This window comes from Haliotis asinina, chromosome 7, assembly GCF_037392515.1.
Source record: "Haliotis asinina isolate JCU_RB_2024 chromosome 7, JCU_Hal_asi_v2, whole genome shotgun sequence".
Lineage (NCBI taxonomy): Eukaryota > Metazoa > Mollusca > Gastropoda > Lepetellida > Haliotidae > Haliotis > Haliotis asinina.
Window position 1 is genome coordinate 19936664 of NC_090286.1, and position 24344 is coordinate 19961007.

At 39.3% G+C, this 24344-nt stretch overlaps 1 protein-coding gene across 2 annotated transcripts; it reads right to left on the reverse strand.

The window, feature by feature from the left end:
• Positions 1 to 96: 96 nt before the first annotated feature.
• On the reverse strand, positions 97 to 17643 carry LOC137291476 (protein FAM151A-like). 2 transcript variants are annotated; one of them, XM_067822828.1, is made up of 4 exons: positions 17463 to 17643; positions 4175 to 4333; positions 3405 to 3628; positions 97 to 2637 (listed from the first exon to the last, which is right to left on the reverse strand). In XM_067822828.1, exons 1-4 carry the CDS (start codon positions 17602 to 17604, stop codon positions 1534 to 1536), a joined length of 1629 nt encoding a protein of 542 aa, XP_067678929.1. In that variant the 5' UTR covers positions 17605 to 17643; the 3' UTR covers positions 97 to 1533. The 2 variants fall into 2 exon arrangements, with proteins under 2 accessions (XP_067678929.1, XP_067678930.1); XM_067822829.1 differs by lacking the exon at positions 17463 to 17643 and adding an exon at positions 5282 to 5472 and having other exon boundaries at positions 107 to 2637.
• Between the last annotated feature and the right edge of the window lie 6701 nt (positions 17644 to 24344).

Genomic DNA, 24344 nt, shown 5'->3' on the forward strand with positions numbered 1-24344 from the left:
AAGGATGGCTTAGCAAAACAGTATTAGATGCTACACAGTTTCCACAATGGCATGAATGAATGTTGTTTTTGGACATATAATTATTACAGACAACCATAAGTAGAAAAGTAAATGTTTATTAGAAATCTGGCACATCATTTAACATGTGTAAAAGCAAAGTATAAACAATAAATTTAAATTGAACTCAATGTTACATTCAACATCATTGTCTAGGAAGGATGTGCAACATTTCCCAACAGCTTCAGGGGCCTGAACAAACAGAGCACAAAGATATCTAATATTAAGGTGACACAAGTTACAAAAGTTCCTATTTACTGACAGTTTCTTGTACAAATTTTTAACCCGTGCAAAATTGACAAGACTGGTGATAAATCATGTTTTCACTTGGACTCTGATTATGCCTACCTGGGTCTATGCTTTATACTCTTAAAAACAAACATTAACCATTATGAACAGATACTGCTTGATCTCTTCATCCTATGTTTTCTAACATCCAATTTTAAGAACACTGTTCATTCACCCTGCATTGCTCTAAAACAATGACTGCCTCTGGTATGATAATTCCAGTATGTAGATCTGTTAGTATATCCACTCCAATCCAAATGGAGCAAGGGAAACCAACAAATCACTTCATGATGGATGTACTCAGGACACACCCCCCCCCCCCCCCCCCCCCCCCAATATATGCTGGCTCTGAGTGAATGAAGGGTTCTACCACGATCAGACTGCATACTCTTAAGCACTCACAACCATTTCGGAAGGTTCCAGTGGCACATCTCTACTGATATAGCATATGACCTCATCATTCTACATGTACACACACAGATTACATACATCTTTACACTATGACCATTCACAAACACACTGGCCTACATGCATGCATGCATCCATGCACACGCACGCATGCACACACACACACACACACACACACACACACCAAATACTGCAGTACTAACATCCAGATGTGCAGTCATGATAGCTTGTATACAGCTGACATCTTGTACTCCATATTTTATATCATCTATATCATTTTGACATATCATTATTCTCTAAAACAAATTGAAATGTATGTAATAGTAATGAAACCAAACTTCCCCTGTTATATTAAAACACAGTATTAGAAAATGTCCAGCATACTATTTATTGACATACTGACCAACAAAAGTCTCCATAAAACAATCCACAAAACACTGGAACTATAAAAACAGTCCAGTATTCCCTATCAGGGATTATACATTTTCATCTGGAAGGGTACATGCTGATTTGACTGCTTGATAACCAGGGGATCAAGAGAGCTGTCAGATTAGAACCAGCAGATTTCCATCTGATATATGAGGGGAATGTAAGGTGAAAAGGACATTAGTTTTTTAAAATTGTATATTTCTAAACATTTTCACATTAAAATATTTGTAACTGACAGTTTGTAATGGATATGTTTACTGGGTTAATGTGTTAATGTCGCATGACCAAATACTGTATGTTCCCACTGATCCATGAAACCAAGTTTATAATCCCTATCATCCTGGACAGTCCTCATGTTTGTTTGATGTTCAGTTCATCAATCACAGCCACTCTTTTGCTGTCATCTAGTTTAATGATGAAGGGATGTTCATCCACGCCCAGTGTGGATGGGATGTCAATATGTAGCTCTGCATGAACTTCAGTGTCTGGTTTCACACTCTCCAATGTGTTGCACTCATGGAGAATATTGACACGAAATATTATCTCATGAACTGCATCAATAACACTAAATCTAAAACAGTTGACAGAACTAGGTGTGATTTTCTGAGATTTTTTACGGAATTCTTTCTTCAGATTACTGCCTGACACCTCAATCTCTCCAGTCACTCCAAGAAAACATTTGATTCCAACAATATTTTCGAAATCTGCATATGCAGTTGGTCGTACAAAAATGTCCAATCCAGTACGGCCTGATTCTGCCTCTTTGCCTTCCCGATTGATGAACTGAACACGACCACTCAGCTTTATTGTAGGTGTCGGTTTGTACTTGGATTTGCTTAGAACATACACAATAGGGCTGACAAGGACCAGAGCCTCTGTGCTAGGTAGAATGGACTCCTGCTCCCTCCAGAACCCCATCTTCACCCAAGCCCCTGGGTGGAACATAACCTCGTCTCTCTTCTTGACCAAGTCATTGACTCTTTCCCCTGAGAAATGCCTGTACTGCTTCAGGTGGGACTGAAGGTAGTCCTCATTCAAGTCAAAGAACACCATATTTGGAGCAAACCTGTAGCAGACATACATGAGGTCCTCTGACACCTTAACATCTTCTGGGGAATGCCATATCATCAAGGCAGAGTGAGGGACTACATCAATCAGCCATTTCAGCTGAGGGACAGAGTTTCTGATCAGGGACAGGCGGGCCTGGAAGACTATTGGCTGATCATCCACGTCCCAGGATTTGACCAGGTCACGCATGGTCATCACCATCTCCCAGGTATAGCCGCTCTGGCTGAGGTCTGTGTGGGTGCCAGACGTCCAGCCCAGCGACAGCGTGCACTTGGGGAACACTCGCTTCACTGTCTTAAAGAAACGAGTGGCGACTACTGCTGCCTTCCCACCATGAGGGCCTTGCAACACATCAGCATGCAGCCAGACAGGAAACTCTATAGTTTTCTGAGAGTAGTGAAAAAAATGGAAACTTAACAAGAATAAGTACTCATATTTAAAAAACACAGTGCCAAACAATGGGGAGGATTATCCATACATATCAGAAGCATGAGTGGCATATTATAAGTTATAAGTACAATACTGACGAACTTTATGGGTAGCTTCATGTCACGAGTGCAACAATGCTTGAAAATGGTAAAAGAATCTGTGTTGATAACAACTGGAAAATATATCTGCAAGTGTAATTTTTCATTACATTGTGAAATGGAGCATCTATCAGTCAGTTCATACAGAACAGGTGTGACTGGCCACATACTGGAAATGGGGGTGCTATGAAAATGTTTGATACAAACTTTATGGATAACAACTTTTATTTCATGAGTGTGACGATTGCATACAGATTCTTGAACCACTGTAGACAGAAAAAAAATGCAAACTCAGACAATGGAAAAATTTGCAAATGAACTCTCTACTAATGTCTTCTTTTCAGAATGTGATCAATGTTGCAACATATATATTGTGAAGGGAATGAAAACTACAATAAGCAAGGGTCACAAAGACTTCTACTTAAACCCCTTAACTTGAAAGCCTTCTTCTTTATTAACTATTCGATGAAAATGTATGCAACCTAAAGTTACGAAAAACGTCAAAAAAAGTTCTTAAAGCCAAATTATGGAACATTATCGACTGTACTGAATTAGAAAACAGTACAATGTGACCTTCTCCCTGCTGGATTGTCTGGTCCACATGTCCTGGTGTGGAATGTTACTTACCTTTTCATTCATCTGTTTGAGTTTCTCCAGTGATATCTCCACACTGTCAATGGAGGTGAAATCCAGCTTGATGCCCTTGTTGCCATACTTGAGAGCATCAAGCCATTCTGTGAGTGTGACATCACTGTCTGTCTGGGGAGGTTTCCCCATCACGGGGATGAGGGACTGCACCTTGGTGCCCTGGCCCCTCAGTATCACGTCACCTTCCACCATGTGGACACTCCCTAAACAAAGGCCACACAACTACAGCTACAGTCATGTAGGTCCTGAGGTTCTTTTAAGACATGGAGAAGTTGGTATTCAATTCTAAGACCAAGTGTTATGGATGTCAGTTGCTTCTTTATGGTATGCACATCAGATGAATGATGAAAGGGCAAGGAATAGCCCAGAAATGCTGTGTATACGATAAAGAAGTTGATATCCATAACATTTTGTTTTATAATTATGTTGGCCTGATGTATTGCTAGAGAACTGCTCAATGCAGCAGTCCTGTATACATGGCATGTCTGCTTACAAGTTCCCATCACTATGATCCTACTTACATCAGACTAGCTTAATATGATGTATGGGTGAACAATTTATTATAACCAGCCTAACCACTGAACATTGAACAAGAGTTTGATGAAAACAGTTTCCTTTGATTGACTACAGGATCTACTTAATGTAAGACCAAGTAGTATAAACATGACTTCATTAGCTTGTGATACCTTCAGGTGAGGCAGACCAGTTTTGGAACAGCATATATCTACTAGTGTCAGTATTAGCACTACCTTTGACTGCAGCATCCAGCTTGGCCTTGGTGTTCACAGCCCGTGCCCACTTGATCTTGCTCCCATCATCCTCTGCATCCCCAAAAAACATCAGCACATGAACATCTGGGCCCACCTGCAAGAATGGCAGTCTTGGGCGCAGAAAGCTTGGTATCAGCCCTGGAAACAACAAAAGCAGCAGACATCATTCCTGGAGAAAGCACTGGTTCATCTTTAGTCTCTGAAAATATGTTACTTTGATCGTGACAAATATTTCCATTTGAATTGAAAAAGGCACCCTTGTGAGCGGGAAGACTTGGAACTTTTTAAGGGGAGTAGGGGGAAAGGGTTAACCCCTCTTTTTAATGGCTGGGAACAAGTGAAAATGTTGTTCTGGGACTGTTAGCCAAACCAGGGATACTCAACAACAGGGATCGGTCACTCGCTTACTTTCTTTATCATTTGTACTAATTAACGTGTGCCTCGTCATGCTCCAACGCACACAGTGACTTGGCTCGATCTCAGCACACTTCAGTTGTGTTTAACAGACTTCAGCCAGTTTATTGTATCAGTCGCAATTTTCCTCATGTGGAAATGCACCACTTCAAATTTATTTGATAACTATCATAATTATAGGTAGTTCAGTTAGCTAAACGTCGTGTTCCTCCCAAGGCATACACCGACGTTGACGTTGTCCGTGTGTGCCTTGGCAGGAGCATGACGTTTAGCTGGCTGTACTAAATTATAGGCCGATCGGCCTATAGCAAAATAGGCAGAACGGCCAATAATAACTTGTTCGGCCTATTAGTGTTACAGGCTGATCGGTAGGTGTCACCTACCTGCTACTGATTATTCAATTTTCTCTCACATTTACTGTAACCAGGAGACGACATCAAGCTAGGACTCTGGACATTATTTAAAGAAAAACACAGCATTTTTTCGGAACATAATGTATGTTAGTTGCGTCTAAATGAGCGTGTGATGCAAGTGCTCTCTATCACGTCGAGGAAGCGTTCTCCAAAACGGAAACCAGGTGCTCGATTTTAATTGTCTCAGGTGAGCTCATGGGACAGTGTAAGCCTGACAGGTGCGTTACACCAATACAAATACTGTGCACAATTTCCTTACCTCCATTTAGCTGTAAACACAGAACAAAGATAGCAATCAAGATTTGCACTACCAGGTATTTCATCAGGTTTCGTGTAGAAAAAGTTTGCATGTTTGCGAATGAGTTGACATCAAACACTCGCGAAACTTCAGCCATCCATTTGTGTCATTTACATCACGTGACCGGTACATGTCAGGCTGTTGGTATGTAAAGCTGCGCTCGTAAAATATGTTGGCGATGGGTATCGTTTCATACAATGCAGGCACGTTCATTAATTAAAACATTTTTTTATTAAAGGCTACTACACCGGCTTACATATAGAATAAATATTTTCACCAATTTGGACGTTGTGAAATTTACAACAGCACGCAGTTTTTATCAGCTAAGAAGATTTTTTTTAGTTTATATCATCAATTTATCAGTAGAGAATAGGACATACTGGTTGCAGTACACATATTCTTTAGATCTACAAACGAGATGTATTTTTGTTCATACCTATTTTATCCCTTTTTATTCACATCATCGCTCTTGTCTCATTGCTCTGAAATGTCAATGTCAAGGCCAACTCGTTAAGGGAAGTAACTGTCACGATAGTTGTTTATCGAGAGTACTACGGTAACTATAACAGCATTGAGAGTGCTCTCCCCTTCCTATATATGGCGGCTACCACAATACACGCGGTTGAAGGTCAACAGCGTCTTTGTCCTCCTCGATTATCTGGGACTCAACAGATAACTAAATATGGTGTCAGAAGTCTCAGCTCATGTCCTAGAACGTGGAGGTATCCCAGAACTTAACTTTTGAACTGTGAATACTAAAGAATAGTCGCTCAACATCTCAAAGTGACACTCTCGTGGTTTTCATGCTCGCCGGCCCTTTTGTCTCAAAACACTTTTCAACATGAATCATCACAAACACATATTCTTGAACTCTGTAACAGATATACGAGTCACAGTAACTTCCTAAACGTTTGTGCTTGATAATCTATGAAGATGCTTTGTGTGCACAACGCCTTGATTGTCTGACACTCGTATGGTCTGCAAACACTAAATCTACAGGAATACCGTAAAGCTTCCAAAGACCACAGAAAACTTAAAGTTAGAAAAGGTAGTGTTTTTCAACATCTTTATTGATTGACATGGGCTGTAAATTCTCCAATATGTCAGAAACTGAAGAACTTGCTTCAGCATCAGGTGGCTCTACTCCAACTAACTCTCGAAATGCACAAAGCTTGCCTGTCTTCCACAGCAATGTGCCATTACCTCCCAAGTTAGAAATTTGAGGAAATCGCAGTAGTAACTGGAAAAAATTGAGACAATTATAGGACTCGTTTGAAACTTAGCAAGAACACAAGAAGAGGACCACAAGTATAGAGTAGCAACTTCTGTTACATGTGTGGGCTCTGATGCACATGAGATCTACAATGGTCTACCATTTCCAGATGCTGAATCAAAACATAACATTGACTGCATTCTCAATTTGATGGAACGACACTGTCTTGGAGAGACAAATGTAATTTATGAATATTACATGTTCAACAACAGCACTCAACAGGAACACGAGAACACTGACACATATGCTACCCAGCTTTGAGCTCTTGCTCAGTCATGTGAATTTCGAGATCTACATGATGAACTTATCTGTGACTGGGTCGTATGAGGCATTAGAGACAATACTGTAAGAAGAAAACTTTTAAAGGAATCATCTCTGTCTCTAAAAAAGTGTATTGATGTTATTAGAGCATCTGAGTCAACATCTGCTCAACTTACTGCCATCTGTGGAAAAGAAGAAATTCACTTTGCTCAAGAACATTCTACAAAACACAAGTCGTGGAAACCTAAACCTGAAACTCAGAGATTCGACTGCAAGTACTGTGGTACTAAACATACACGTGACAGGGATTCTTGTCCAGCTTTTGGCAAGAAATGTCACAACTGTGGTAAGATGTCTCACCTCTCTAAACAGTGCAAAGTCAAACCTATGTCAAAAGGAAAGTCTAAACATGTTAGACAGCTCAGTGACACTTCAGATGAAGTAATGACGTTGAATCTAGTAGAATCTGTTAATAGTGTAGAAGAGTACAAAGACAAAATCTTCACTCATCTTGAACTGGATGGCTCTCTCAAAAAGTTTCAGATTGACTGTGGGGCAACTTGCAACATTATCTCAAAGTCTGACTTACCTGCAAATACCAAGCTTGAAGACTCCAATATCAAGCTACGCATGTACAACAAGACTGTCATTCCTGTGGAAGGTGTGACAACTTTGAAACTTACAAACCCCAAGAACTCTAGATCTTACCAAGTAAAGTTTGTGGTTGTAGAAGACACTAGAACTCCATTGATTGGTTCTCACAATGCTCAAAATATGGAGTTTCTCAAAGTCATGTATGAAAATATTCTCCAGACTACAATGATAGGAGACCATGTTTCAAAGACAGACATTCTCGAAAAGTACCAAGATGTGTTCAGTGATGCAACAATGGGACTACTGGAAGGAGAACAGAAACTAGAAATTGATCATTCAGTTACTTCAGTGAAGCAAGCGCTACGGAGGATGCCACACTCCATGAAACAGTTGTTAAAAGATGAACTTCATGATCTTGAAGAGAAGGGTTTCATCCAGCAAGTTGATGTGCCAACAGATTGGGTGTCAAGCCTAGTTCTTGTCAAGAAACCCTCAGGTTGGTTGAGGATATGCATTGATCCAAACCTCTCAATACTACTCTAAAGAGGAGTCACTATTCCTAGACTGTGATTGATGACCTTCTTCCTGACATCTCCAAGACAAAGGTTTTCTCTAAATGTCATAATGTATGTTAGTTGCGTCTAAATGAGCGTGTGATGCAAGTGCTCTCTATCACGTCGAGGAAGCGTTCTCCAAAACGGAAACCAGGTGCTCGATTTTAATTGTCTCAGGTGAGCTCATGGGACAGTGTAAGCCTGACAGGTGCGTTACACCAATACAAATACTGTGCACAATTTCCTTACCTCCATTTAGCTGTAAACACAGAACAAAGATAGCAATCAAGATTTGCACTACCAGGTATTTCATCAGGTTTCGTGTAGAAAAAGTTTGCATGTTTGCGAATGAGTTGACATCAAACACTCGCGAAACTTCAGCCATCCATTTGTGTCATTTACATCACGTGACCGGTACATGTCAGGCTGTTGGTATGTAAAGCTGCGCTCGTAAAATATGTTGGCGATGGGTATCGTTTCATACAATGCAGGCACGTTCATTAATTAAAACATTTTTTTATTAAAGGCTACTACACCGGCTTACATATAGAATAAATATTTTCACCAATTTGGACGTTGTGAAATTTACAACAGCACGCAGTTTTTATCAGCTAAGAAGATTTTTTTTAGTTTATATCATCAATTTATCAGTAGAGAATAGGACATACTGGTTGCAGTACACATATTCTTTAGATCTACAAACGAGATGTATTTTTGTTCATACCTATTTTATCCCTTTTTATTCACATCATCGCTCTTGTCTCATTGCTCTGAAATGTCAATGTCAAGGCCAACTCGTTAAGGGAAGTAACTGTCACGATAGTTGTTTATCGAGAGTACTACGGTAACTATAACAGCATTGAGAGTGCTCTCCCCTTCCTATATATGGCGGCTACCACAATACACGCGGTTGAAGGTCAACAGCGTCTTTGTCCTCCTCGATTATCTGGGACTCAACAGATAACTAAATATGGTGTCAGAAGTCTCAGCTCATGTCCTAGAACGTGGAGGTATCCCAGAACTTAACTTTTGAACTGTGAATACTAAAGAATAGTCGCTCAACATCTCAAAGTGACACTCTCGTGGTTTTCATGCTCGCCGGCCCTTTTGTCTCAAAACACTTTTCAACATGAATCATCACAAACACATATTCTTGAACTCTGTAACAGATATACGAGTCACAGTAACTTCCTAAACGTTTGTGCTTGATAATCTATGAAGATGCTTTGTGTGCACAACGCCTTGATTGTCTGACACTCGTATGGTCTGCAAACACTAAATCTACAGGAATACCGTAAAGCTTCCAAAGACCACAGAAAACTTAAAGTTAGAAAAGGTAGTGTTTTTCAACATCTTTATTGATTGACATGGGCTGTAAATTCTCCAATATGTCAGAAACTGAAGAACTTGCTTCAGCATCAGGTGGCTCTACTCCAACTAACTCTCGAAATGCACAAAGCTTGCCTGTCTTCCACAGCAATGTGCCATTACCTCCCAAGTTAGAAATTTGAGGAAATCGCAGTAGTAACTGGAAAAAATTGAGACAATTATAGGACTCGTTTGAAACTTAGCAAGAACACAAGAAGAGGACCACAAGTATAGAGTAGCAACTTCTGTTACATGTGTGGGCTCTGATGCACATGAGATCTACAATGGTCTACCATTTCCAGATGCTGAATCAAAACATAACATTGACTGCATTCTCAATTTGATGGAACGACACTGTCTTGGAGAGACAAATGTAATTTATGAATATTACATGTTCAACAACAGCACTCAACAGGAACACGAGAACACTGACACATATGCTACCCAGCTTTGAGCTCTTGCTCAGTCATGTGAATTTCGAGATCTACATGATGAACTTATCTGTGACTGGGTCGTATGAGGCATTAGAGACAATACTGTAAGAAGAAAACTTTTAAAGGAATCATCTCTGTCTCTAAAAAAGTGTATTGATGTTATTAGAGCATCTGAGTCAACATCTGCTCAACTTACTGCCATCTGTGGAAAAGAAGAAATTCACTTTGCTCAAGAACATTCTACAAAACACAAGTCGTGGAAACCTAAACCTGAAACTCAGAGATTCGACTGCAAGTACTGTGGTACTAAACATACACGTGACAGGGATTCTTGTCCAGCTTTTGGCAAGAAATGTCACAACTGTGGTAAGATGTCTCACCTCTCTAAACAGTGCAAAGTCAAACCTATGTCAAAAGGAAAGTCTAAACATGTTAGACAGCTCAGTGACACTTCAGATGAAGTAATGACGTTGAATCTAGTAGAATCTGTTAATAGTGTAGAAGAGTACAAAGACAAAATCTTCACTCATCTTGAACTGGATGGCTCTCTCAAAAAGTTTCAGATTGACTGTGGGGCAACTTGCAACATTATCTCAAAGTCTGACTTACCTGCAAATACCAAGCTTGAAGACTCCAATATCAAGCTACGCATGTACAACAAGACTGTCATTCCTGTGGAAGGTGTGACAACTTTGAAACTTACAAACCCCAAGAACTCTAGATCTTACCAAGTAAAGTTTGTGGTTGTAGAAGACACTAGAACTCCATTGATTGGTTCTCACAATGCTCAAAATATGGAGTTTCTCAAAGTCATGTATGAAAATATTCTCCAGACTACAATGATAGGAGACCATGTTTCAAAGACAGACATTCTCGAAAAGTACCAAGATGTGTTCAGTGATGCAACAATGGGACTACTGGAAGGAGAACAGAAACTAGAAATTGATCATTCAGTTACTTCAGTGAAGCAAGCGCTACGGAGGATGCCACACTCCATGAAACAGTTGTTAAAAGATGAACTTCATGATCTTGAAGAGAAGGGTTTCATCCAGCAAGTTGATGTGCCAACAGATTGGGTGTCAAGCCTAGTTCTTGTCAAGAAACCCTCAGGTTGGTTGAGGATATGCATTGATCCAAACCTCTCAATACTACTCTAAAGAGGAGTCACTATTCCTAGACTGTGATTGATGACCTTCTTCCTGACATCTCCAAGGCAAAGGTTTTCTCTAAATGTGACCTGCAACATGGTTTCTGGCATATGGCCCTGGATGAGGACTCTAGTTTTTGACAACATTTGGAACTCCATTTGGTCAGTACTGCTGGCTTTGACTTCCATTTGGAATCTCACTTGCTCCTGAGATCTTTCAGTATCATATAGATCAGGCACTACATGGTCTTGAAGGGACTTTCTGGATCACCAATGACATACTTGTGATTGGGGAAGGTGATACTATGGAGGAAGCTATAAAAATAAGCTACAAAATTGTCTACAAACGAGGCATGGACATGCATCTCGCTGTCACGAGCATACCTTCCTCAAATTGAGCATCCAGATGAACACAAGATGGAAGTTCTACAAGTGGAACTTCCACAACCTGAAAGGGAAGTTCAGTCAATTAGAATGGTTGAATACTTACCAATCAAGGATGAAAGACTTCAAACTATACATGCTGAAACTGAAGTGGATGAATTATTACAAGCTGTCAAGTCCATGATTCAGTCAGGATGGCCAAACAAACGGAAAGAAGTTTCAAATCTGGTGGCTCCATACTTTCATTTCCGGAATGAACTCTCTATCCAGGATGGAATCATTGACCTGAAATTCTCAAGCGTCTGCACAGCTCTCATGTTGGAATAGAATCTTGCTGACGCCGAGCAAGAGAGTGCATCTATTGGCCAAATATGAACTCAGAAATTACTGACTACATTGCCAAGTGTGATATCTGCTAAACATTTGAGATAAAACAGGCAAAGGAACCACTTGTATCCCATTAGGTACCAGATCGACCATGGACAAAGCTTGGGACAGACATTTTCACATATAACCAGAAGGACTATTTAGTCACAGTCGACTATTTCAGTGACTTCTTTGAAATTGACCAGATCACTGTCAAAACTGGAAAAGAAATTGTCAGGAGACTCATAGGACACATGGCGCGCCATGGCATAGCTGATGTTGTCATATCAGACAAAGGACCACCTATTAACTCCTCAGACTTTGAACATTTTGCTGGTGAATATGAATTTGAGCTCAAGACTAGCTCTCCTGGTTATCCCCAGTCTAACGGGAAAGCAGAATCGGCAGTAAAGATAGCGAAGTGTCTTATCAAAAAGTCCTGAATTTTTATCATAACTATAATTAATTACAATTCCTTCTAGATCAAGTAAGTCCACCAAAAGGTGAATTTCACCACTTTCAAACATTTAACTTCGATTTCCAGTCTCACCAAACGAGATCGTAGCTGCCCTTACAGGTTCTACTACACTAAATCAGAATCACATGCTCCCCAAGCAAGGACCATATGGAAACAACTCAAACGGACAGAGGCCTGTGACAGCTGTGATTAGATGAAATAGTGTAAGATGTTTATGTGTTTCAAAAGCACATCCATCCACTAATTAAAATTGACCACAATTTTGAGTTTTCAGAGCTGTCATTTTTTATCACCATGACTTATGCTTATGTGTACACCAATATTTTCCAGTAGGTGAGATTTGGTGCGGAATGGAGGGTTGATGTGTTCCGCATCCTGTGCTGGGAAAAGTAGGCGGACAAGTTGGACAATTTGTGTTTTATTGTACTTTAGAGGCCAGACTGTACCCCTATCTACATGGATTGGCTGTTTATAGCCTGGATATTTTCTTAAAAATATAAGGTTACTATAGAAGTCTATGGGAAAACATTTGGTGTTGTTTAACCTGTAGGGTTCGAGCACATTTCAGTAATTCATACTTTACATGCTTTCCTGTGTTCATTTCACCATGGAAACAAGTCAGTATTAATGTAGAGGCATACTTAAAGGTAATGGAAGTAAAGCTGTTTTGAGTGGAATAGATTGTTTTAGTGTCCTGAATATGAACCAATAGTGGTAACAGACCCCCTTGGTGAGTTCTACCCTCGAGTAATGGTTACCTTCTAAATTTGTTGGAACTGATGAATTTGACAACAAAGTATACCCAAATCAACACTCTTATAACAATGTGAGTGAGTTAATTTCCTGAGGCTCAAATTAAAGTCAGATGATAAGAAAATCATGAGATATGTTCACTGCTGACAGCACATGTCACAAACCCTTGTTTTAAATATAAACATTGTAGCATATGGTCAATTTCTTTTGTCTGACCCCTTTTGCATGTGAATCAACTTAGTTTTCTTTCCTTTTTTAAAAAAATACCCCTTTTTTCCACACATGACATTCAAAAATATATTTTGTTTTTTTCTACAACGGTCTCATTGCCTGTTTGAGAGGCATTCTAGAAGTTGCTGAGATAAAGATGACAAGAATTTTTTATGATCAACTTCTTTATTGCAGGGTAGCGACGTTTCGGTATAGATTCACGCTTGAAAACGGTATAAGAATCTATACCGAAACGTCGCTACCCTGCAATAAAGAAGTTGATCATCCATAAAAAATTCTTGTCATCTTTGGTCTCATTGCCATTTTGGATTTTATGATTTGACATTTAATATACTTTCAACATTATTTTCAGCTTGCAGAATGCCTGTTGGTGAATGGGGAGGTGTATATGCACGCATACAGTAGAAACAGAAGCCTCCACATCCAGTGTGGTATTTCGACAAGCCAGTCTGAAGTCTGTTGCTGACCGCGTCTAATCAAGCACACGCCTTATCTTCGATATGTCTTACCACCTTGTAAAATTTTCCGCAATTGGACACGTAGGTACACATGGCACATGTAAGTGCCCCAGTCCAGTTAAAGCACCACAATGTCTGACTGGCAGCTCCCACCACCCGGTCATAATCATCAATTCAAAATTTCTGACCATGCTCTCTTAACGCCTCACTGTGCAACATTTCATTTTGCCAGACACGCATTAAGGGCTGTACATGAACCCAAGAAGCCGATTTAATGAACTAATAACAACTGACCCTTGTGGAACGTAATGCTATAGGTCTGACTTCACATTTTATTGACATGAGAGTGTGTTATGTCTTTAAATTATCTCCCTTGTTTACCCAACTACAGTATGTGTTCCTGTCACCCAGTAACCCATAAATTATTGTCGAGAAACACTGTTTTTAGCTGATATTGCCAAATACTGTGATTAGAAATATTCACTTTAGGGTAGGGTAGCCAATAAACTTCTCAAATTATGAGGATATTTTCACTTTGCACCCTATAAACTGGCTTATACATGAAACCGTCAAGTCTAACAACCTCAAAACAATACATACTTTTAATTTCCTGGAAGTATTTTTCAGTCCTAGCTTGATGAATCAATAGATTCAGACAATTTTTTCTACAGGTTCTCAAAGACTCAAAGACTCTTAAAGTGGTGACTAACTTTAATGCATGCCTATACATATATTGCATCTTATCTATTTCTTTAAGAAAGGAAAGATGTTACGATAGTTGTTTATCGAGAGTACTACGGTAACTATAACAGCATTGAGAGTGCTCTCCCCTTCCTGTATATGGCGTCTACCACAATACACACGGTTGAAAGTTAACAGTGTCTTTGTCTTTGATTAGCTGGGACTCAACAGACAACAAAACAGTAACTTCTGCTTATTTCTTAAGTGAATTTTCACTTTGTGAGGTGACGCATAATGAAAGTTCAAGTCATGATAACCATTTAAAAAAATCAAATGATAATATTTTTTGCAATTCCCTTAATTCCCTTTATGGCAGACTTTCAAAATCTGACGACAAATGTTATGTCCTAGTTTAATAAATATATTTGATGTGAAGAAAATATCCAATATGTTAACATGTAACAATACTTAGATCTGATAAAATATTTTAGATCTGTTAGAGTACATGTTCACTATATTTTTCTTGATACAAGGTACAAATTTTTATTGTAACTATAATTAATTACAATTCCTTCTAGATCAAGTAAGTCCACCAAAAGGTGAATTTCACCACTTTCAAACATTTAACTTTGATTTCCTGTCTCACCATTTGTCTTGTAAATGAGATCATAGCTGCCCTTACAGGTTCTACTACACTAAATCAGAATCACATGCTCCCCAAGCAAGGACCGTATGGAAACATCTCAAACGAACAGAGGCCTGTGACAGCTGTGATTAGATGAAATAGTGTAAGATGTTTATGTGTTTCAAAAGCACATCCATCCAGTAATTAATATTGACCACAATTTAAGTATTCGGTGCTGTCATTTTTTATCACCATGACTTATGCATATGTGTGCACCAATATTTTCAAGTAGGTGATATTTGGTGCGGAATGGAGGGCTGATGTGTTCCGCTTCCTGTGCTGGGAATAGTAGGAGGACAAGTTGGGCAGAATGTGTGTTTTATTGTACTTTAGAGGCCAGACTGTACCCCTATCTACATGGATTGGTTGTTGATAGCCTGGATATTTTTTTTAAAATATAAGGTTACTATAGAAGTCTATGGGAAAACATTTGGTGTTGTGTAACCTTACATATGTGTTTTTCATGCGATGAATTATGGGTAATATTTATGTGAACTTAATGAAGGGGTTTTTTTTCTATCACACCTACAGGAAGAGCTCGCTATCCAAGCTAGGATCTGTTACTCAACTTAGGACAAGAATGAGATCGTTTCTAGAATGTGTCTTCTCATAATAATAGGATGTCATAACTCCTGTCCTAACTAGGATCTGTCTTAGCTGGGACACTTTCGAGAATAGGCACCCTGGTACTAATTATTCAATCTTCTCTCACAGTTACTATAACCAGGAGACGACAGAGAATGCTGGATCTGTATCAAGCTAGGAATCTGGACATTATTTCAGAAATAACAGCATTTTTCGGAACATAATGTACGTTAGTTGCGTCTTAAATTAGCAAGTCCACACTAAGTGAGTTGCCAAGGGACGTAACTCTGTAGTACTCATGAAAACCTGGTCCAATTTTGGGGGTCCTTGTGTTACGCGTTCTGGCTTTTTCCACGATGTATTTGGGTGAAAAACAACGACTGGTCCCTTCAGAAGATATTCCCGCGTTGGCGCCATTGGCAAAAAAGGTTGGTCTGCTCTGTTCTTTCATAGTTTTCCAACAATTTAAAATATTGCTGAACATTCAAATTTGTTTTATCAATCGATGGCACACTTTAGATTATTTTTATCATAAGCACACATCAATCCTCTCCATTATAAAACAAATTTTAACTTAATGTAACCAGGGATGCACATTTCAGATAGATTTGTGTGAGGGAGGGGTGTATTGCCAGGGGCAGACAACTCCATGTGTGAATCCAGCTAACAATGATCGTGTCATTAACTCATTCATTGAGTAATTTTATTTAACATGCTTAATATGTTTTAAAGTGTTCAAATGTGTGTACTTTGATTATTAAACAGGTAGGAAAGCATTATTTGTTTCAAATACCTTGCGCAATATGTATGTTATTTTCAGATTTACATGTATTTTCTGTCTGTATCCAAAAGTGACAGCCATAGAACACAAAATTGTGGCTAATAATAGTAATATTTGAAAACTGACAATATTTTATTGATCTTTTAATTTAAGCAGAATTCAGCATTATTCATTTGTGGATGTCATAGCACTTACATAAACACATGATGTAGATTTGGGTAGAGAGTGAGTATTTTTTGCACATTACAGCATCACAACATACGCGCAACATACACTGATATAATTCAGCATCAGATTTGCTTCAGGTTTGAAACATGGTATCTTCAGCACTGTCTTTAAAAGCACAGTGTAAATTGAATCTTCAACACTGGTGATACAGGTTTAAGATTAGAATATATGAAAACATGTTACAATCTTAAGTTCATCTTAACTGATTAAAAACAAAGGTAGCACTTCATAATCTTGACTCTAACTTGAATCTGTTTCAATAATTTAGTGTTTAGATACTGATTTTGCCAACATTGACACTGTACATCAGTCATGATGTTTAATGAACCGTTTCTTTCTTCTTCTGCAGACCTGAAACATACGTTGATTCGAAGTTCTAGGATGTTCAAAGAAGACGTATAATTCCAGATGAAACATTTTTCCTCTGGAAAGCACTGTGCTGATAGAAAAGACTATTAATATATTTGTGGTTCAACAACATTTACTTAAAATAGTTTGGTACTTGAAATAAATAGGTGTGACGTTTTTTTCACAAAAATGGAAATGTGGACATTTCTCAGAGTTGACAGTAGTTGACTTGATCACCTTGTTGATCAAGAACGGATGGACAGAATTTAATCAGGTAAAGTTTGTTGCAATGCTGATGTATCAACAAACCTTGGAAAAATAGTTTTAAAAATCTGGACCTTTGATCTAAAAATGGTGTGGACTTGCTACTTAAATGAGCGTGTGATGCAAGTGTTTTCTCTCAAGTCGAGGAAGCGTTCTCCAAAACGGAAGCCAGGTGCTCGATTTTAATTGTCTCAGGTGAGCTCATGGGACAGTGTAAGCCCGACAGGTGCGCTGTACACCAATACAAATATTGTGCACAATTTCCTCACCTCCATTTAGCTGGTACCACAGATATAGAACAAAGATAGCTACAAAGATTTGCACTCCCAGGTATTTCTTCAGGTTTCGTGTAGAAAAAGTTTGCATGTTTGCGAATGAATTGCCATCAAACACTCGCGAAACTTCCGCCATCCATTTGTGTCATTTACATCACGTGACCGGTACATATCCGGCTGTTGATATGTAAAGATGCGCCCGTAAAATATTGGGGAGGGTGGGGGGGGGCTCAATGTATCGTTTCATACAAAGCAGGCACATTCATTATTTAAAATTTTTTTTTATTATTATTAAAGGCTACTACACCGGCTTACATGTAAAATCAGTGTTGAAAATCCTTCCCCTTTTGTGTAATTGTTGTAATTAATATTCTTACGTTTTGAACTGGGTCGATGAATCATCAAACGTAAAGGAAACCTTAACCGTTATTTTTAAAGCTGAAAACATGGACATTTGCAGAAGTATTTTCGGCCGATTACAGCCGAAAATCACGTTGATAACATGAAGAAGTGAACTTCCATGCAGCAATATATTACGGAGGAAATTAACCGCGGTTTATTTAATTTGGCGAAAATGCTAGCGACAATAACAACAAAACAGTTGGCCATTCGTCTGAACTGTTGATTATCAGAACATATTCGCTGACAAAAAATCCCTACCCGGCGAGGGAAGATACACTGATACGTCGTATAGGCAGTGCATCTCAACGGTCCATTTTTGAATGTCAATGTCGTCTGTACAATTTGCCTTGATAAGGAGTGGGAATCGGTTGCGCTTTTTAAGACACCAGATGACTGAAAACAGTCCGACGTTGTTTTCCAAATGTCAAGGAAAAATATTGCCAGTAAGCTAGCGTTAACTGGCGGTTGGGTATACTCCTGTCGTAGCTATCTACCCATCCAATTCCAGATTTGTGTAAGAAGGGAGAGCTCTATGAGAAGCAGTCGGCAATGACAGCACAGCAAATGTATCCCGCAACAACATGGCTGTTACACCAAACTGTGAACTCTCTTCTGTTGCCATACATGCACGCCAGACACCTGTAGATTATTGCATGCCCATCAGAGCCGACCAGATGACACCCATTCCTGAGTCAACAGTACATTGTCTGAGACTTGTCATTAGAGCTACAGATGGCTTCTTCTCAAAAACAGGCTTGTCCGACAGAGACGTGTCATGTTTATGATTTCTGTGCACTTAATACCATTGTGCAGCTGAAGGCACAGCCGACGTGACGTGAGCAAAACTAGCGCATACCTTGCTTTACATCGGGGCCAGATGTTCTACTCAGTCCACCGCCAGTAAATAGTCTCAGGAGTTATCGTCCTGGCTGTAAAACGGAAACCACATTTGTTTGCATGTGCATATGAAGCTCGTGTGAATTCTGCGTATTGCATGTTATGTACGAGGAGCGTTTATACATAAAATAGCGAATAACTTATCTTTCTACGTAACACAACTACGTTGAAACTTTTTAAGGAATACTATCAGAAGTTGAAATGATTGATTTCGTGGAAATGATCACCATACGAAGTTGTGACCACAAGAAATCAATAAAAACTGGTGTTGACGTACGTGTCTGCCTTAGCAGCCGTCAACACGTGTCATATTTGGGATTTCACTTTCTCAGTAAAGTACAAATTCTAGTACTTTTGTGCGGGTTCGAATCCCGGATAGGACTCAACCACAAAAGTACTAGAAATTGTACTTTACTAAGAAAGTGAAACCCAATTATGACATATGCAGCATTTGACCACTTTCTAAATGGCATCGTGTAATCTTAGCGGCCGAATTAAAAACAAGAGTCATAAATTCAACATGGTTTCGTTGTAAAGCGCTTGCTCAATGAAGGAGACAATACGTAGATTCAGTTCTCTCTGAGATGTCGCGGTGATATTCACAAACTGACATAAGTGCAGGAAATTCTCGGCGAGGCTGTACAATGATGTCTTACAACACTGCAGCACTAGTGGCAAATAAAGCAAACCTCGACTGACCAGCCGGCCACGGAACTCAAGCTAGTTAACACTGACGCCCTAAAAGTATTTGTCAATGAAACGGAGTAGACACAACTATTTTGCCATGTTTTTAAAACACCATACCATTTTGGTTTTACCTTTATCAAGATGTATGCATAAGGATGTCCTTGTGTTAGAGCAAGGTGTACGCGAAACGCCGAAGTGCGTGTAAGGAAACACACGTAAAATATCACAGATATCCCCCTGCACTGATTCATCCTGCTGACAGAAAAATGAAATGATCGCGATAATAAAACATCACGAACAGATTAACAAGAATACGTTTTATGTATCATCTTTTTCTAAAACAATTTCCATAACCCAGGTTGTTTTATTGTATATACCCGTGCAAGATACGACGCTTGACGTAAAAGACTTACATGTTCTCTCGGTGCAGCATGAATAATATTCATGAAGTGGGTTTAGGGTGGATCTTCGTCAAATTTGACAGAGGAATGTGAAATCATGCCAGGTCTGCACACATAATTTCGGTTCAGATTTCCGACTACGATTCAACTAATAACATCACATTTATCAGCTTACATATCGTTCCACAACGCACAATCCCATAGAGCAAATTGTTAAGGAGTTGTAGCTGTTCCCGTTCAGCTAATAAAAGACCTGAAGGGATGTTCCCCGTTTGAAATGTTGTGTGTCCACGTACAATGATTGTGGTATACTAAGTGACAATGCGTCACAGCAGACCCAGAGTGTCATACATACCATATCGCTCACCTTTACAGTCAATGTGCTTTCTACAATTAATTAACTACAACCAGCGAACCATATCAACTTTGAACCCGAGTGTAAGTTTTGAACTTTTATGTCCATGGATTTGAAAGACATTTAATGAGCTACACACGGGTGCATATCATCAGGATCATACAAAATGCTCTCCTATGTTTTCACTAATGCTCCGTCTTCTTAGTTAACGAAAACGCTATTACTAAGTAAGCCAGTATATCTATACATGTGTATTATGTTAAATGAGGTCGCAACAAATTGATAACATGTTTTTTCTGACTATCTGGCTACCATGGGGGGTGGGTGGGGGGGGTGATACCTCGCTGTTCTGTTTCACTTTCACTATGCTTGTCGTAAAAGGCGACTAACGGGATCGGGTGGTGGGTGAGTGAGTTTAGTTTTACACGACACTCAGCAATATGCCACCTTTATGGCGGCGGTCTGTAAATAAGTAATCGAATCTGGACAACACGGCATCTACACATGACACGTTTTTATGCAGGACATCTTCTTTTAGTTGTTGCAGAGCTTATTCTTGCTCCTTTATGAGATGAATGGTGAGTCATACCTTTCAAAAACTTCATGAGCATCGATCTACGCAATTGGGATACGATGACATGTGTCAAAGAAGTCAGCGAGTCTGACCACCTGATCCCGTAAGTCGTCTCTCACGACAAGCATGGGTTACGGAAGATCAATTTCAACCGGTCTCAACAGTTTTTAAACCTACGCTGCATAAGTGTTTGTAGCAAATGGCGTCTGCGGGTTTAAGGTACATCGGGGGAACTATGGACGACTGTCCAGGGCCCATACAAGTTTCTTGATCTGGCATACAGACATATACACACATTCGTGGACATATATATCTTTCAGAGACACCCCGACCGTACAGAGAGTGGTTATTGACAGGGTTGTGAAAGCCTTGCTCTCAGGGCTATCCCATAGCATTCACTGTTAGGCCAGTAAAAGACTCTTGTCAAAGGAAGTGATTATCTGTTTGAAAACATGGGATTAGAATCTTACAGTCTTTTCATATGTTTATTGAATGTTCTATGAGGTGTCTTTGTACATGCAGGTATACATCTAAAGTCAGGTATATGGAATAGCCATGTCTTGGGGTATATTTCTATACACCGACAGAAACGACCCTTTCTATCCGAAAACACGTCCATTGAGTCGAACCACAATCTGAAATCTATAAAAGTTTGCTACTCTTGATATTGGCATACATACACTAGATCTAAACGGATTTAATAATAATCGGACTGAAAACCGAACCTCTCGTCTCAGCTCGTTAATCGAAGACTGCACAGTAATAAATGAAACTATAAGTATGTTTGTGCAAACATATTTCATTTAATAACACTGAAAATTCGTAAGTCTTCTTTTAAATATGTCGAACATGTTTTCTGCAATCCTTAGTGTCACGGAAACAGTGTGTTCAATCTGGTATCTGCTGTTATACACAATGTTGAGTTCGACCTCAGTAATCTCTACACCCACTAATGAACACATGAACCAGATTATACGTTAGTGTAGCTACCGGTGACAGCCGGCTCTCTATCAACCGCCACTGTAAAGCCTATTGTTTCTACAGTACTTAAGTGTTCAAGGTGGCTGTGTTGGCGATAAGGCAGGTACATATATTTAAAACTCTTTCAACAGCAGCCGATACATGACTCTATCTATTACCTTCACAGTTTCACTTTGAAGAAATCTACCCTTCTGTGCAATGAACACCTGTAACTGAACTCGACACAATGAAGTGCGTTTTGAAAGGAGAGAACATTGTCACAATAATGATAATCTTATCTGCTGTTCAATAACTGATAACCCAATCAGGAGGGTGATCGATACCCGGTTGCCATGGCAGCAGCCAAGTTGGTGAGGGTAGCGCTTGAGCGGCAGACTTGAAGTACTCAAGTGATTTATATGGTAATTATCAGGTAGAGGCGGTGTTAAGACGCCCATGCTAGAACGCACAGTTGGAGATCATATCGAAGCTATTAGCCAGGTACTCCCGCCTAGTGTTCTGGGACGGAAGTTTACGGGGTAACTAGCAGGAGATAGGTGCTGTCTCCGACGACAAGTAGTAGTTGACTGAGACGCGACTGTCATGCAGAGTGAGCAGGATAAGAGTTATTTAGTGTGAGGCTAGGATATGTTGGATACCTGATTTATTCCACACATGGACAATATGACGTCGAACGTTTGTGTCGTCAAAATAGGTAAGTGCATTTAATACATGATCATAATTGCTCCACGTTTTATAAAACATCACAAATGATTATTTTCATTGATACAATTTTTTATCTCTATACATTTCCACCTTGTTATGGATTTTTAGATGATTTATATACAATATGTTTGTGTCCTACATTTAATATTGTATCATTGTTGCAACTTTAAACATCTTAATTAGTCACAATATGAAATAAGTAATTTTTCAATTAATCATTTTCTCATATTCAAGTGGGCTACTTTCCCCCAAAACATAGACTAAGGTAAGACGATGGTATGAAATGACATCTATTTAAAAAGCTTAAGTATAACAAGGGACCATTACATTAGAATTGTTTTTAGGAGAACCAGATTCAAATAGCAAAATAGTCATTAGGAACCAAATGAATGTGACCAAATTCCATCCTGATGATAGTGTGTTGCCTTCTCTGTTGGTGGGTCCCTGTTCGCTGTCACTGTCACACTAGTATTGATTGCCAATAATTCCACCCAAGCTGCCTGTCACCACCCCATCTTCGTCCCCAGACCTGCTGCCACAGTGACCTGGTGCAGAACGACATCACCAGTCACCTGGAAACACATGCAGTCAAGTGCCAGCTCCAGGTGCTTGAAACAATATACAGTCAACTCTTGCTAGTCCCAACAAGTCACCGATTCATCTTATCGTTAAACTTGAACTGCCATTATGGTGTGTTGCCTCCTGCTCTGTGGATAATGGTCATATGTCAATAAGGAACTTGGGTAAAGCGAAATTCAAAACACAGTTAGGTAACTACACTACCTTCAAGACCCAGATATGTACTTTACTATGAAAGTGTAATCCCAGATACAACATATGTTATATTTGACACTTTCAACATGGCATTGAGTAAATCAAGACCCTGATATATTTCCGTGAAGCTGTGTTTTAAGAAATTGAAGTCAGCTACAAACACTGAAGAGGTTTATCATTCATTATTATAGTGTTTCAACTAGAGAGTATAGATATTATATTATCTAAAGAGTATAGATCATAACATATAGATATTATATTATCCAGAGAGTATAGATCATAGCATGTGACATATTTATACATATATATTCCAGTTTGATGAGGCTGTTGATACAATAGAGCCTTGGACATTTGACTCATGCAAATATTCCAGACTGCCAGTAATGTCCAGATTAACAGAACTCTGCATCACAGAGACTTTCTCATCCACGAGTTCTTGAATGTTTGCAATACAAGAATTACGACTTCTAGGTTCAAATGAGGTTGTTAATTGTTTTCAGCATACTTCTTAAACGCAATGGTCCATTGACCAAGGTGTTCTGTAAGCCTGTGCAACTGGTTCTTGGAGCATCAGTGTGGACCTGTTACAAAGTATTAGCAGGGCTGAAGCAATGAGGCTTAAACTGGGTATTTCTGTGAAGATCAGAAACATATTAATCCTGCTCAAGTCAGACAGAGGTGTAATCTTGTGTTTATTTTGTCAGGATTAAACAAACAGGGGACTTAAGTAGGATAATCCGTATTGGTTGACTGGTGGGGGCTTCTGGGAGAGACCTACACTGATCACATTCACCGGTTTGATATTGTGCAGTTAGGCCATGACATATTGAGGGTGTCAGTTCACTGATTCAACAAACAATAACCCAAACCCACGATTAGAAAATGAAATACATAGTAAATTCCATTTGGTTTTATTTACCTGACAGTTCCATGCTGACCAAAATAAAAAATATGACTACCCCAAAAATCATGAATAAAGGAAACCTTTAATGTGTTACATATTACATGTAATTCATCCTGTGCATAGTATTCCCTGACCTGTGAACAAAGTCTTCTCAGAAGTGACTGCACATACATTCTACTGCCAAGAAGTGAAACAT